The sequence below is a fragment of the Sorex fumeus genome, unplaced genomic scaffold (assembly GCF_029834395.1).
Source record: "Sorex fumeus unplaced genomic scaffold, SorFum_2.1 ptg000098l, whole genome shotgun sequence".
In the NCBI taxonomy this organism is placed as follows: domain Eukaryota; kingdom Metazoa; phylum Chordata; class Mammalia; order Eulipotyphla; family Soricidae; genus Sorex; species Sorex fumeus.
In genome coordinates, this window is record NW_026606155.1 from 59986856 (window position 1) to 60002036 (window position 15181).

The following is a 15181-nucleotide window of genomic DNA, read 5'->3' on the forward strand; positions in this document are numbered from 1 at the left end:
ATGTCACAAAGCATAGCATGACCTGTCTTTCTGTGTCTATACAAAAAGGACATTGCTAAATAAACCATGCAAATGACATAAAGGAAAAAGAAAAGCAAAATAGGATTATTAGTGCTTGATGGAATTTGGTGTGTCTCGGGGCACTGTTGTGGGAGTAACTTAATAAACCTCCCTGTGGGAGGAGCAAGGACAACCCAATATTATCCCACATCTTCAGATGAAGATATTATATTTATAGAATCTGAAAAGCTCTACAAAAAATCTAGAAATAATAAATTTGTATAGGAAAGTGGCATGTTACAAAATCAGTACACAAAAATTCATGGCTTTGACAATGCTCCAGGGTGCCACCCTCAAATGCCTCCTCCTATTTCTGAACGACCATGATGCCAGCGGCATACAAACCAATCTCAGAACCCAGGGGCCTTTGGCAGTAATCCCTCTAGGTTTATTACTAAAATATCAAAAATCAAAATTCACGTAGCCACTATTGTGGCCACACGACAGCATATGCTCTTGATAATCAGCAATAGAAAATTAATGATGTCTTTTTGGCAGGTCTGAATGTTGGGGAAAATTCCAAATAATAACGTTGGGTCTTGTTATAATACTGAATGTGATCAATGTAGAGAGAGAGTAAAGTGGAAATCTGCCACACAGGTGTGGAGTGGGTGGGAGGGGAGTATACTGGGATTCTTGGTGGAAAATGTGCACTGGTGAAGATGTTTGATCATTGTATGACTGACTGAGACTTAAACTGAAAGGCTCTGTGACTTCTCACGGTGATTCAATAAATTTAAAAAAAAAAAAAGAACATAAATAATCATGGCTTTCCTGTATCACTGTATCACTGTCATCTCGTTGTTCATTGATTTCCTCGAGCAGGCACCAGTAACGTCTCCATTCATCCTACCCTGAGATTTTAGCAAGTGCCACATTGGAGGCTCTTTCAGGGTCAGGGGAATGAGACTCATCATTGTTACTGGGTTTTGGCATATTGAATAGGCCACGGGGAGCTTGTTAGACTGCCGTGTGGGCAGGACACTCTTGGTAGCCTGCCAGGTTCTCCAAGTGCGAGAACTAGATAATAAAAAGTCCTATATACAAATAATGAAAGAGAAGAAAGATATTTAAATAATCCCATTATAATTGAGCCTCAAAAAATCAAATACCTCAAAGTAAACTAAAGAGGTGAAGGATCTATGCAAAGAAAACTACAAAATACTACTTCAAGAAATAAAAGAGGACATAAGAAAATGGAAACACATTCCCTGCTCATGGATTGGGAAGATTACCATCACCAAAATGGCAATATTCCCCAAAGCATACAGATTCAATGCAGTTCCTATAAGGATACCAATGACATTTTTCAAAGAAATAGATTAAACACACCTGGAATTCATATGGAACAATAAACCTTCATAAAACAGTGGCACCTTAAAGGAAATAGTGAATAGAATATAAAGACAGCCCACGGAATGGGAAAAAATTACTCAACATCCATCTGATAAGGGGTTGATATTAAAGATATATAAGGTACTAGTAGAACTTTACACACACACACACACACACACACACACACACACACACACATCCAGTCCCATCGAAAAGTAGGGAAAAGAAATGAGCAGAGACTTCTTCAAAGAAGAAATTAAAATGACCAAAAGGCATATGAAAAATGCTCTGCAATCAGGGAAATGCAAATCATAAACAATGAGATATCTCACTCCAAAGAGACTAGCATACATCAAAAAGAACAAGAACTAGTGCTGGCGTGGATGCAGGGAGAAAGTGATTCTGACTCATTGTTGGTGGGAATGCTGACTGGTTCGGCCTTTTTGGAAAACAATATGGACATTCTTCCTAATACTAAAAATGGAGCTTCCATATGACCTAGTAATACCACTCCTGGGAATATACCCTAGGGGCCCAAACGCAATGCTGAAAATCGATCTACATGTCCCATGTTCATTGCAGCACTATTTACAATACCCAGAATCTGGAAACAAACTGAGTGCCAGAGAACAGATGACTGGATAAAGAAATGGTGGTACATCTACACAATAAACTATGCAGCCACCATGAAAAATGAAGTCATGAAGTGTACTTTTTATACATGAAATGGAGAGTATCATGCTGAGTGAAGTGAGTCTGTAGGAGAGGAACATAGATTGATTGCATTCATTTGTGCAATATTTAAAAAAACATAGTATGAAATAGTATGAAACTATATCCAAAGAGCCAGGAGGACTGAAGGGTCCTTCCGTTGGAAGCTGGAAGCTGGAAGCTTGCTAGGTGGGGTAAAGGGATGGTAGTTAGGACAGAGAACAGACCACTATGACAATGTTAATTGGAGATGATCACTTTGGTTAAGAACTGAATGCTGAAAGGAGGTAAAGTGATATACATGATAACCTTTCAGTACCTGCACTGCATGGCAAACCATATGCCTAAAAGGATTGAGAGAGAGAGAGAGAGAGAGAGAGAGAGAGAGAGAGATTTAAAATAACTATTTCATAATTTAAATTATACTGTTTTTAAATTTTTCTGATCCTCAGTTTAGTTTATGCACACACACACACACACACACACACACACACACACACACACACACACACAGATTCTATACTTTCCCATTCACTAGAGCCTTAGTTCCTGTTTTCCTATTTTCTGCAGGGCTGGCTTTTGTCATTGCTGCGGGAGAGGGCATTCCCTGTCTACCTGCCTACATCATATCCCCCCTAATATTTTATTTACTTTTTTGTTTTGGGACCATACCGGAGGTGCTCGGGGCTTCCTCCTGATCCTGCATTCAGGTATCACTCCTGGCAGCTCAGGGGATAAGGAGTGCCATTGTCAGCTGTGTGAGGGCAAATGCCTTTCCTTCAATACTATTTCTCTGGCCCCTCAGGTTACTATTTCAAATTAGTATTTCAACTAGTAGAACATATTTGTCATTGATTAGTATCAAGGGTTACATTTTGCAAAAGTAACTCCATTCTAAGGATTTTTTTGAGAATTCTGTGTAAAGGCTTGAGGGCTATACCTGGTGATGCTCAGGGGTATCTCTATGCTCAGGAATTATTCTTAGTGACTCTCGATAGACCATATGGGATGCTGGAGATTAAACCTGGGTTAACCGCATGCAAGGGCAAGCGCCCTACCTGCTGCACTATTGCTCCAGCTCCAGGTTCTTAATATACTTTCTGTTGTATGTGGTACTGGTAATTGAGCATCCAATGGTGCTCGGGGGGGGGGGGGGGGGCGGCATCACTCCTGGCAGTGTTCAGGGGACTACATGTGGCTCCAAGGAACTGAACCAGGGTCAATTGTGAGCATGGAAAACACTTTATCTCCTATACTGTCTCCCTGGAACAATATATCTGTACTAACATTTGATGTGTGTTGGGAGGGAGATATTTGTGAGGAGACATACCTAATAGTGCTCAGGGACTATTACCAGCTCGGTGCCCAGGAGTCACTCATGACAGTGTTCAAAGGACTAGGTGGCATCAGGGATTGAAACAAATTTTATGTAAAGCATTTGCTCCAATTCTTTAAATTAACTGTCTTATATTAATTTTTTTTGTTTGGGGGTTATATCCAGCTGTACTCTTGGGAAGTAGCCCAAGAGCATATGTGTTTAGGGGAACACATGATGCCAGGAATCAAACCTGGGGCTCCTGCATGTAGAGCATGAGTTCAGCCCGCTTGTCTACCTCCCTTGCCCCCCCTCAATATACTTTGTTTTTATGAGGCGGAAGATTAGAAGATGGTAGGTAGAATAACATAAACTTTGAGAAAGTGGAGACAGAAAAAAGGGTTTGGCAGGGGGAAAAACTGAAAGAGGCTTAAAAAAGACAAAATGATTTAATGCATTCATGGGAGTTTTATAATTTACATGAAGTATAAAAATTTAAGGCACAACGAATACATAAACAGCAAACTGGCCACTGTTGGACAAAGAGAAAAAGTCAAATTCCAAGCAAAACCTTCATAAGTTATTATCTTCTGCAGTTAGAAACATTTCTAGATTAACTTTTATTTTTTGTTTTGTTTTGGGGTAATACCCAGCAGCGTTCAGGAGACCATGTGGTAGCAGGGATTCAATCTCGGCCTTGCATAGAGAGCTTGTGCTCAAGCTGGTGAGCTCACTCCCTGGGTATCTTAGTAAAATCTTAAACTTTAGAACCCCTAAAGAGTAGATTAATATACTTTATTTTTATTTACTTGGTGGAGTGGGGACGTGCTCTGTCAGGAATGAAAACCAGGTGCTCCCACATGAAGGGCACTTTAACTACATCACCAGTCCCGAGGACCCTTAGATGTGCTTGCCTTCACTTCAATTTCCTATCTGAGTTGAAGGTACTATCTCAAACAAAATTCAAGACAGATGTCTGGTTAGCATATTTTAGAGCTAATGTAAATTGTAATTTATGGTGACATTTAAAAACTTGAAGATTAATAATTTTAACACGATTTTTACTGTTGTTTTGTAACCCTGATGATGCGCAAGGGTTACTCCTGGTTTTGCACCCTGGAATCACTTCTAACAGTGCTTGGAGGACCATATGGGACACCCAGGAATTAACCCTGGATTGGCAGCATGCAAAGAATACACCCTACCCACTGTACTATTGCTCTGGTCCTAAACACTAAACTTTATAGTTTATACCCAGGACTGAACAAAGATTATCATCACATACCAATAATCTATCTCATGAATTCCAGGTAACTGAATATCCTTAATAATCAATTCTCATTCCTAAATTCTTCAAATTTCAGTTGAAGAATTTAGACAAGCTTTATATTCATGTTCACTAATAACAGTTTTCCATAATAAGCCAACTGTACTTATGTTGTGAGGTTTTTGGAAGTTGTAGAGCAGAATCTTTGCCTCAAATATATTTATATATAGTTATATTCAGGACTAAAAGCTTAATGCTATTTAGAAGGCTATTTTTCTTTTGAGTGGGGGGAATCAGGATTTGGATTCAAACACAGCTTTACTCAGGCGTCACTCCTGGTGATGCTCGGGTAACAATATGTGGTGCTAGGGATCAATTGGGTCAGCCATGTGCACCGTACCTGTGCACTATTTCTGTGGCCCCTGAGAATAAGATTTTTAAGATCTGCATTTCTGAAATATTCTACACATTCTTCCTTACCCACACTAAATTATAAATCAAATTCATACATATACCCTGTAAGATTTAGAGTATGAATACATATTTAGAAGTATTTTCAAAATTACTTTTACAGTTTTCGTTAGTAGACATACTGGGTCAAGAAACCTGTTTAAAATTGCTACTTTAAATGACATGTGACTTCCTTATGCTAATATTATACTTTTTTACAGTGTTTATTAATGAGCTCTGGAAGGCTATCATCACCTCTCCCCTAAGCTCATTCACTGAACTATTCAGCCTATGGTAGACATTCAGCATTGAATGAGGACATATCTAGGATGCCATGTGAGTACTCATTAGATTATCAACACTTGAATACAATTACACTACTAAATCCATACCTTGTTTTTTGAAATATGTTCAAACCTAGTTATTTAATTTGAATAACTTTATTGAATAATTTGAATAACTTTACTGTCGCTGGAGCGATAGCACAGCGGGTAGGGTGTTCGCCTTACAAGCGGCCAACATGGCCGACCCGAGTTCGATTCCTCCACCCCTCTCGGAGAGCCCGGCAAGCTACCGAGAGTATTCGATATGCCAAACACAGTAACAACAAAAGTCTCCAATGGAGACGTTACTGGGCCCGCTCGAGCAAATCGACGATCAACGGGAGGGCCTTTAACTTTACTTTTATATTGAAAAATGTAAGAAACACAGCTAAATATTTGGTATTATGACCTCAATCACCTTGTGTAAATAGTTATTCTCAAAGAAAGAAAATTCACAGTGCTTATATCCTTGCTCTTTTTTATTGCACACACAGTAAACTGTCCTTAGTATGAAGTGAATGGTGAGATATATAAATGTAGACATGACAAAATCTAGAGGGAAAAATTACATCTGCAACAAGAAACATCAGTTTCAACTAGCCTTAAACAGCAATATGTTTTTGTTTTCTTTACAAATACAAATTACAGATACGTGATAATTTGTTTTAATTGGCAGTTAGGGTTCTAAAATGTCCTTAAACTTTTAAAAGATCAATTTAAAACCAAAGCACTAATTTGAGACATAGTAAAAAGCATACATAGTACAAATATCCAAATTTTATATCTAGCTTTTGCTAGTGGATAAGAATAAGAATTTTTCCCTTTCTAGACAACTTAATAATTTAAAATATAAATAACTGTATTAAGTCCCACGGAATTAAGTCCCAATGAATAAAGAATGCAAAAAGTTTCTGGTATAAACAATCCCTTAGTGTTTAAAGTTTTATAGTCATCTGATTTTATGGTGGGACAGAGACTGGGTTTTGCTTGCTTTCCATAATTACTTCACAGTCTCCCTCCATCTCAAAGTTAAGATTCACAAATGAACTGGATACCACAGTTTCTGGCTGATCTGTCTGAACAATGGTATCAGCCTGTAGTTTATTCTGCTGAAATTGTCTTTCTGCTTCTTCGGACATCCTGTTTTCTTCTTCTTCCTCTTCTTCCTTAAGAGAGGAAATACCAAAGATAGTTGAAATATAAACGACTAAAAGGAATAGTAATTAATCCCCCACTTTGTACCCTTTTAAAAGAAAAATTAAAACAGTCTTGCATTCAATTCAGTTTGGTCTGATTAAGCTGAAACATACCTTTCTCCTGTTACCAAGTGGTATTTGAAAAATACTATATGCCATTTTAAGGAAAGAAAGGTAATCTTACAATAGCATGGTAAAGCACTGCTAAAGCTTAATCAACAGGTGCTAAATCTTTTTAGATTATACTTAACCTGAATGAAAAATTAATCTTATACTGTATATCACTTCAAGGGTGTTCCAGTCACTTAATGATGAACATGATTTTAGTTTTTATAAGCACTTAGTATACGAATAAGGCAGTCCCAGCCCTCTGTAAATTTAGGAAGGAAGTTAGGACATGAAAAAAACATTGAAATAAAAATGAATAAGCACTCTAGATATTCAGAAGGAATAATCTCTAGTACCAGAACTACTGCATGTACAGAGGAGGTGGCATTGTATTGAACCTGGATGAGAGTTAGTCCAATGAGAAACCTGTCAGGGAGATGTGCGTAGAGCTTGCTTGAAAGTGAATGAGGGAGAGATGATTTAGGAAGCTATTATAATCATTCACACAAAGCAAAGGAGGTTCTAAACAAGGTGAGTAGTACATTTGTTCTTAAAACATTTTTGAAACCATAGAATAAATATAAAGACAACTGACCTTTCAAGATTCATCTCCAGTCACTCTCCACTGTACTAGACAACAGTGACAACAGGGTATACATTCTTGCTGTTTCCCTCAGAGTTCAACATTATTTTCATTCCATTTTTTTTTTTTTTTTTTTTTTTTGCTTTTTGGGTCACACCCGGCAATGCACAGGTGTTACTCCTGGCTCTGCACTCAGGAGTTTCTCCTGGTGGTGCTCAGGGGACCATATGGGATGCTGGGAATCAAACCCGGGTCGGCCGCGTGCAAGGCAAACGCCCTACCCACTGTGCTATCTCTCCAGCCCCTTTCATTCCAATTTCAATTGCCCACCTCATTTGCTCAAAGGAGAATACAAAAGTCTAATAGTTATTTCAGACTTGCTAATGAGCTGATGTCAAGAATTCTTTTGTTTGCTTTTTGTTTTGTTTTGGGGCCACACCAGGCAATGTAAGGGATTACTCCTGGCTCCACACTCAGAAATTACTAACTGCAGTACTTGGGAGACCATATGGGATGCAGGAGATTGAACCCTGATTGACCACAAACAAGGCAAGAACCTTATTCACTGTACCACTGTTCTAGTCCCACTGATGTAAGAATTTTACATACTTAACATATAGTAGGACCATTGCTTAGAGCAGTATTGAATATAGCATTCCTTATTAGTAAGAAGAAACTGAAGTATATGAATTCAAGTGTCTGGGCCTAAGGTTACAAAGGTAGAATATGTGGAACCACAATCTGAATTCAGGTCCTTTGGTTCTTGAGATCATGTTCTTCAATGCTAAAGTTTTCTCATTAAAGCAAAAATGAGGGACTGGAGTGATAGTATAGCAGGTAGGGCATTTGTCTTACACATGGCTGACCCGGTTTTATCCTCAGCATCCCATATGGTCCCATGAACACTGACAGGAGTAATTCCCATGTGCAAAGCCAGGAGTAACCCCTGAGAATTGCCAAGGTGCGGTCCCCAAACAAACAAAAAAACTCCACAGCAAACAAAAGAAAAATTGATGTCACTCGACATTAGGACCTTTGTACAACTGAAGGCAAGTGTTACATTATATGTCTTATAAATTCTTAGTACTAAGGGATTGAACCCAGGGCCTCAGACATGCACAGCATTTACTCTGCCACTGTCATATCCCCAACCTTATAATTCTCTATGCAGTCATTCTCTTATTCATCTAGTATATATCTCTTAAGTACTGAGATTAGTTTTTATTTATCTTAAAATTTGAATAATAATTCAGAGAGGTATGTGAAGATTAAATATAATGTTCATACGACAAATCACACAGCTAAACACAATGAAATCTAGTTTCGTTTCATACACAGATTATAGGGAAGTATTAAAATTAAAAATTTCTGAAATATATGCTAGTTTGATGAATGAATGACTCTACAATACCATGCCTTTCTGAGCTATGGTAATTAGAGGATACATGTGATCAGTATGCCACCCATCAAGTCCAGAATAACCAAATGAATCAAAAAAATGTAAAAAGGAGACACACCTCCTTCTTCATCCGGTAATACTCATCAATGGCATACTGGTATTTTGGGGTGCTGATGCCCAAAACAGATGCAATCTTCTCTCCAAGAAAGTCACACACTAGAGACACAAAAGTTAAATAACTCACACAATTCTAAAATCAAAGCTTAAACAATTCCTACAAGGTACTGTTGGGATATAAATACTCTATTCTCCTACAAGGTACTGTTGGGATATAAATACTCTATTCTGTGCCTTCAGGGAGATCATGAATATATTCTCAGTATTTCTCATTTGTATTACTCATTTGTATTCAGTTTCCCCAGAAGTACTAATGATTCCCTTTCTGGATTCCCAACAACACTGTTATTACCTCTTGTAATAATAATTATCATGTATAATAATGTTCTGTGACATGTGTGTTTCTCCAAGAAACATGCACACTTTTAGCATTCTTGGAAGGTTGGGATATCCTTATGCTGGAAAGGAGATCCAGCAGAGAGCATACTACAGTACTCACTTAGTACCTGCCAAAGCAAATCCAAGTCTAAAAATAAAACTTGTGATTTTTTTTTCTTTTTTGGACCACCCCAGCAATATTTAACTCCTTACTCGATAGCACAGCGGTAGGGCGTTTGCCTTGCACGCAGCCAACATGGCCGACCCGAGTTCGATTCCTCTGTCCCTCTCGGAGAGCCCGGCAAGCTACCGAGAGTATCTCGCCCGCACGGCAGAGCCTGGCAAGCTACCCTTGACGTATTCGATATGCCAAACACAGTAACAACAAAGTCTCCAATGGAGATGTTACTGGGCCCGCTCGAGCAAATCGATGATCAACGGGAGGGCCTTTACTTACTTTATTTACTCTGCGTTCAGGAATTACTCCTGGTTCAGGAGGCTATATGGGGTGCTGGCAAACAAACTCAGGTATGCCATGGGCAAGGCAAATGCCGTACCTGCTATACTATCACTCCAGCCCCCAAATTCTGTACTATCACTCAGACAATCTGGCATAGTGAGTACTTGATAAATATCTGTGTGTAATTTTTATTTTAAAAAGCTTGAATAGAAAGCAGAAAGTGACAGACAGGAGCTGTAAGGCAGTTAATACTGGAAGAGAGGAAATCTTTATGATTCAAAAACTAAAGTTAGTGCAATCAAGTCAAGATAATTAACTTCCTTCAAGTATAACATGATGTCTAAATTTAAGTGAAACATTAATAAAACTAAAATATGTATAAATTGTAACTACAGGCTTCAAAGTAACTAGACAGGATGAGAAAATAGAGAATTAAACAGAAAAATGGAAAAATGTACACTAACAGAGAAGGTTCAAGAACAGGAAAATACTATCTAACATTTTTCATTCCTGGGTAGGGGGGCAGGGGTGGGGGGGACACAACAACCTGAAGAATATTAGAGAATGGTAGCTAGAGATTGAGAACAGAGTGATTAATTTCTTCATGTTGGAAACACCCACATTAGACAAAGTTTCTGATCCTGAAGCATATTATAGCAGCTATAAATATTCAAAGGGAAAAGCAATACCTGAGAGGGTTGAGGTGGCAGCCCGAAGCATGTAAAACCATAAGTAGGGGCCCCAGGTAAGTTTTGTCTGCAAAAAGAAGTCAGGTTAGCAGGATTCATACTAAACTAAACCCAGTCACATATTGTTCAGAATAAGTAGTCAAATAGGTGGTGAGATGTAAAACATTCTTTAAAACAACACTAAAGATAGACTATAATCCAAACCAAAAACAAAAAATGAAGGGGAAGCTAGAGAGATAATCAGGAATTAAGGCACTTGCCTTATATACAGATGACCCCGGTTCAATTTCTGGCACCAGAAGGTTCCTCTCATCCCCCCCTGCCCCCCACAAGCAGAGTCAGTAGCAATCTCCAGAGTACAGAACTGGGAGAAGCTCCTAAGAACCACCAGGTTTGGTCCCCCAGAATATGTGTATATATATATATACATATACATATACATATACATATATGTGTGTGTGTGTGTATGTGTGTATAGATATACACGCATACAGTGTATACATGTGTGTGTATATATATATACATACACACACACTCACACTTTATTTAATTAAAAAAAATTCTCCCCAGACTAAGGACAAGGACTAAGGACAAAATCTGGACAAGGACAAAATCTGGAGCCTCACAAACAGAGGCCTACCATCATAGCTGAACTACATCCCTGCCCAAAATAATATTTTAAAAGTTTTATAGACAGAATTCTACATTCATTCAATGCAGAAGCCACAATGCAGAAGAACTGGTAATTTAGACTCTAGGTTAATTATGAGATGATAACTCTGAGTCCTCGTTTTCTTCTCTCCTTTTTACTTTGTTTTTAAGTTTTTGGGTCACTTCCAGCAATGCTGAGGGGTCACTTCTGGCTCTGCACTCAGGAATTACTCCTGGTGGTGCTCGGGGACCATATGAGATGACAAGGATCAAACCTGGGTCAGGTGCAAGAAAGGCATGTGCTTTACCATCTGTATTATCCCTCTAGCCCCTTGTTTTTTAACAGGGGCTATGATGATCAGTGCTTGGGGAGGTCATGCAATGCCAGTGATCAAACTCAAGGCATTGCATACGTAGGTGAATACTCTACCATTTGAGTCACATCCTTGCCCCCCTTTTTTGTCTTCATTATTCATAAACACACCAGAAAGAACATGCAGTGGATGGAAAGAGATCTAATACTGCTCAGCTCCGAGGCCATTATTGGTGTTATAACTCCAGAACTTGCCATACAGACAACAGCTTGCTTCTATGAATAAAATTAACAAAGTGAGCATGCTTCATGTGTCACTTTCCATTTGTCATGATGCAAAATAGAGCATGAAATCAGTGAGGTACATTAATAATTGTTTCAATCCTGGTTCTGAGAAATGGGGAAAGGGTGTACTTGTTCGTAATCTTTTTAGCTAGGAGCTGGAGCTGGAGCAACAGTACAGGGGGGAAGGAATTTGCCTAGCTTGTGGCAACCTGGGTTCCATCTCCAGTATCCCATATAGTCCCCAGAGCACTGCAGGGAGTAATTCTTGTGTGCAGTCAGGAGTAACCCCCGAGCATTGCCGGTATGACCCAAAAAGCAAAAATAATATATATCAATGACTATAAAAGCATCAATAAAGCAAGCAAATGTAAACTATACACACTCACAATGTTGAGTTGGGGAAATGTAGTGCCTACTTTTTCTGATATATAAAGCTGATAAGAGTAATAATTATAGGATTATTTCATTTTCCTCTTGGTTAAAAGGATTTTTTTTTTTAAATAGTGGTATTGAGGAACAAATCCAGGCCATCATATACAATCTGTGCTCTACCACTCAGAGGTAACCACAGCCACACAGAGGGATAATTTTGTTTGTTTGATTTGGAGCGCATACATGTTGCTCAGGGTCTACTTGGCTCTGTGTTTGGGTGTAGTAGAGATCACTTCCAGTGATACTCAGGGGATCATGTGTTGCTAGAGATCTTCTAGGCCTTCCACATGAAAAGCATACACTCAGTTGGCTAGGAATAATTTTTTTTTTAACCTCAGTGTTTTCATCTTGAGTGACTCATTCACGTCAATTTTACAAACAGTCTTCCTACAAAAACTAGGCAAAATGAATAATCAAGCAAACAATTAATACATTCAATTAATAAAATACTGTATGTTTCTGAGTCACTAAATCTTATTTGTTGTGGCTTCTAAATTTAAGGCAGGAAGCATCACTTTATGTTGAAATGAGGACTATTTCAGAGGTTCTGTTTAAGAAAAACTAAGCATAGTGTTTATCTTATAATTTTTACAGCAAACAGGAGAGTGCCAAATACAGGAACTGTAATCAGGTTCTATTACATGATAAATGACAGGACCGAGAAACCACCTAGAAAAGAACTGAGCAGCACATATGCTGCCCAAGCCCATATGCTGCTTGTGCCCATGTGGTCAAGCACATGTATTGCCCACATCTCCCCTCTTCAGATGTGTACTGTCCAAACTAATGCTGGGGTGTGTGTAGGGGTGCTCTCTCCACCCTTGGAGAAGTCCACATTCTCCAGAGTGCATTTTATGCGCTCTCTCTCTCTCTCTCTCTCCCCCCACTCCCTCCTTCCCTCCCTTCCTCTCTCTCTCTCTCTGTCTCCCTCCCTCACCTTCAAAAACCTCCAAATAAAATCTGTTCTAAGAAAAAAAGAAAGAAAGAATGAAAGAAAGAAATAAAGAGAGAACTAAGCATGCTTGTAAAAAAAAGAAAAGCATTGATTTTCTCAGTGGACCAATTCTCCTGGGCTTGTTTCTAAGATAAAATAATGCTGTGACTAACAAAGAGTGAATTCAGCTTCAGAGTTAAGGAACTACATAATATCTGCCCTATCACACATGATCATACAGAATGAATTCAGTCATCTGTTTAGACAAACCTTATGGAATCAAAAAGTCAAGTAGCTCAAGAGCCTAGACTGCAATGTTGCCTAATACCAGGATCACTACCATCCTCATCCAGGAAAAAAAGTGGGACAAGATCTTGGTCCTTCAAGATGGAAAAGCTCTAAAGACTTCCAACTTATGGTGCTAACTTAAGTTTTTTCCAAATACTTTTTTAATTTTTCACCAAATACTTTGTGTATCTACCTCCTCCTAAATCTATTTCTTCCTTAAAAGAAAACTCTTAAGAACTATTATCTCTTATTTTAAAAAAATATTTTTATAAGACCTAGAAAATGGAGCAAAGTATAGAAAATTTAAGTCACCAATTTTTTAATTACTCAATTATCTTAACTAATTAGCATATTTTCTCAATCTTTAAGAATCTATTTTTTTTTCGGGTCACACCCGGAGATGCACAGGGGTTACTCCTGGCTCTGTACTCAGGAATCACTCCTGGCGGTGCTTGGGGGACCATATGGGATGCTGGGAATTGAACCCGGGTCAGCCTTGTGTAAGGCAAACGCCCCACCCGCTGTGCTGTCGCTCCAGCCCCGAAGCATCTATTTTTTTTCCAGCACTGATACACTATATCTAGTCATTTTTCTCCACTTATTATATTGCAAGAAATTAAGCATATTTCCCGAATGCTACATTTCTAAATGTGTAATTATAAAGTGAAAAATCATCCGGAAAGCTCTTTAGCATCTCATATGGTCTCCAGAGAACCACCAACAGTAATTCCTGAGTGCAGAGCCAGGAGTAACCCCAGACCACTGCAGGATATAGCGCCAAAACAAAACAAAAACAGACAAACAAAAACTAACAAAAAAACTGTTTAGCAGTAACTTTCATGTTAAATGTTATCACCATTTTTTGAAAGACATTTGTTGTACAAGAACAAAGTTAGAATTTTTGGGAACAGAGCAGTAGTACAGCAGGAGGGTGCCTGCCTTGCATACAGCTGACTTGGTTCAATCCCCCATACAACATATGGTCCCCCTAGACTGCCAGAAATGATCCTTGAGTGCAGAACTAAGAGTAAGCCTTGAACACTGCTGAAAGTAACCCAAAACTAAAAGTAAGATTTCTTAAGAACTAATGCTTCATTTGCCAAATTAAGAAAAAAACAAGAGAGGGGACCAGAGCGATAGTACAGCAGGTAGGGCATTTGCTTTGCACGTGGTAGACCCAGGTTCAATCCCCCAGACTCAGGTTTGATCCCCAGCATCCCATGTGGACCCCCAAGCACCCTCCGGGAGTGATTCCTGAGTGCTGAGCCAGGAGTAACCCCCGAGCATTGCTGGTGTAAGCCAAAACATAATATTAAAAAAAAAAAAGGATAAAAGAGAAAGATGAGACTAAGATGGCTGAACAGGGAAAACCTTGTTTCTTCCTGCCACAATCATAGCAGAATATACATCAAAACTTGTATTGATTTTTGGGGCTGGAAAAATAGTACAGCAGGTAGAGTGCTTGCTTTGCAAGCAGTTCACCTGGATTCAATCCCAGGCATCACATATGAAGCCCCACCAAGAGTGATTCCTGAGTGCAGAACCCAGAATAAACTCTGAGCACCACAGGGTGTTGCCCCAAAACAACAACAAAATCTTTGTATTAATCTAAATGCAAACTGAACTGACATGACACCCTGTCAAAACTACAGCAAGAAAAAAAGACATGAGCATGCAGATGAATTGGAGCAAGACTTTCGCTAAAAAAAGAAACCCCATCACTGAGAAACCAAACAGCTGTGATGGGGAAGAGATTTCTAAGGTGCTGAACCTTAGAAAGCTCTTAATATCCATCCGGGGGGGGGGGGGGGGGGTCGGGCGGTGGTGGTGGATGGGGTATTACAGCATCCCAGTACAACACTGGCTTGGAGGTTAAGAAACTATAAG

At 39.0% G+C, this 15181-nt stretch overlaps 1 protein-coding gene across 3 annotated transcripts in view; it reads right to left on the reverse strand.

The window, feature by feature from the left end:
* Positions 1-5922: 5922 nt before the first annotated feature.
* The window catches only part of LOC130041987 (signal recognition particle subunit SRP54), a 79221-nt gene continuing 69962 nt past the window's right edge, over positions 5923-15181 (reverse strand). For 2 of the 3 annotated variants that reach the window (XM_056134311.1, XM_056134310.1), the window contains 3 exons: positions 10392-10458; positions 8866-8963; positions 5923-6627 (listed from right to left, as the gene is read on the reverse strand). In XM_056134311.1, coding sequence (XP_055990286.1) covers positions 6421-6627; positions 8866-8963; positions 10392-10458 — 372 coding nt within the window. In that variant the 3' untranslated portion in view covers positions 5923-6420. The remainder of the gene's footprint in view (positions 6628-8865; positions 8964-10391; positions 10459-15181) is intronic. The other variant, XM_056134312.1, reaches the window with a different exon arrangement.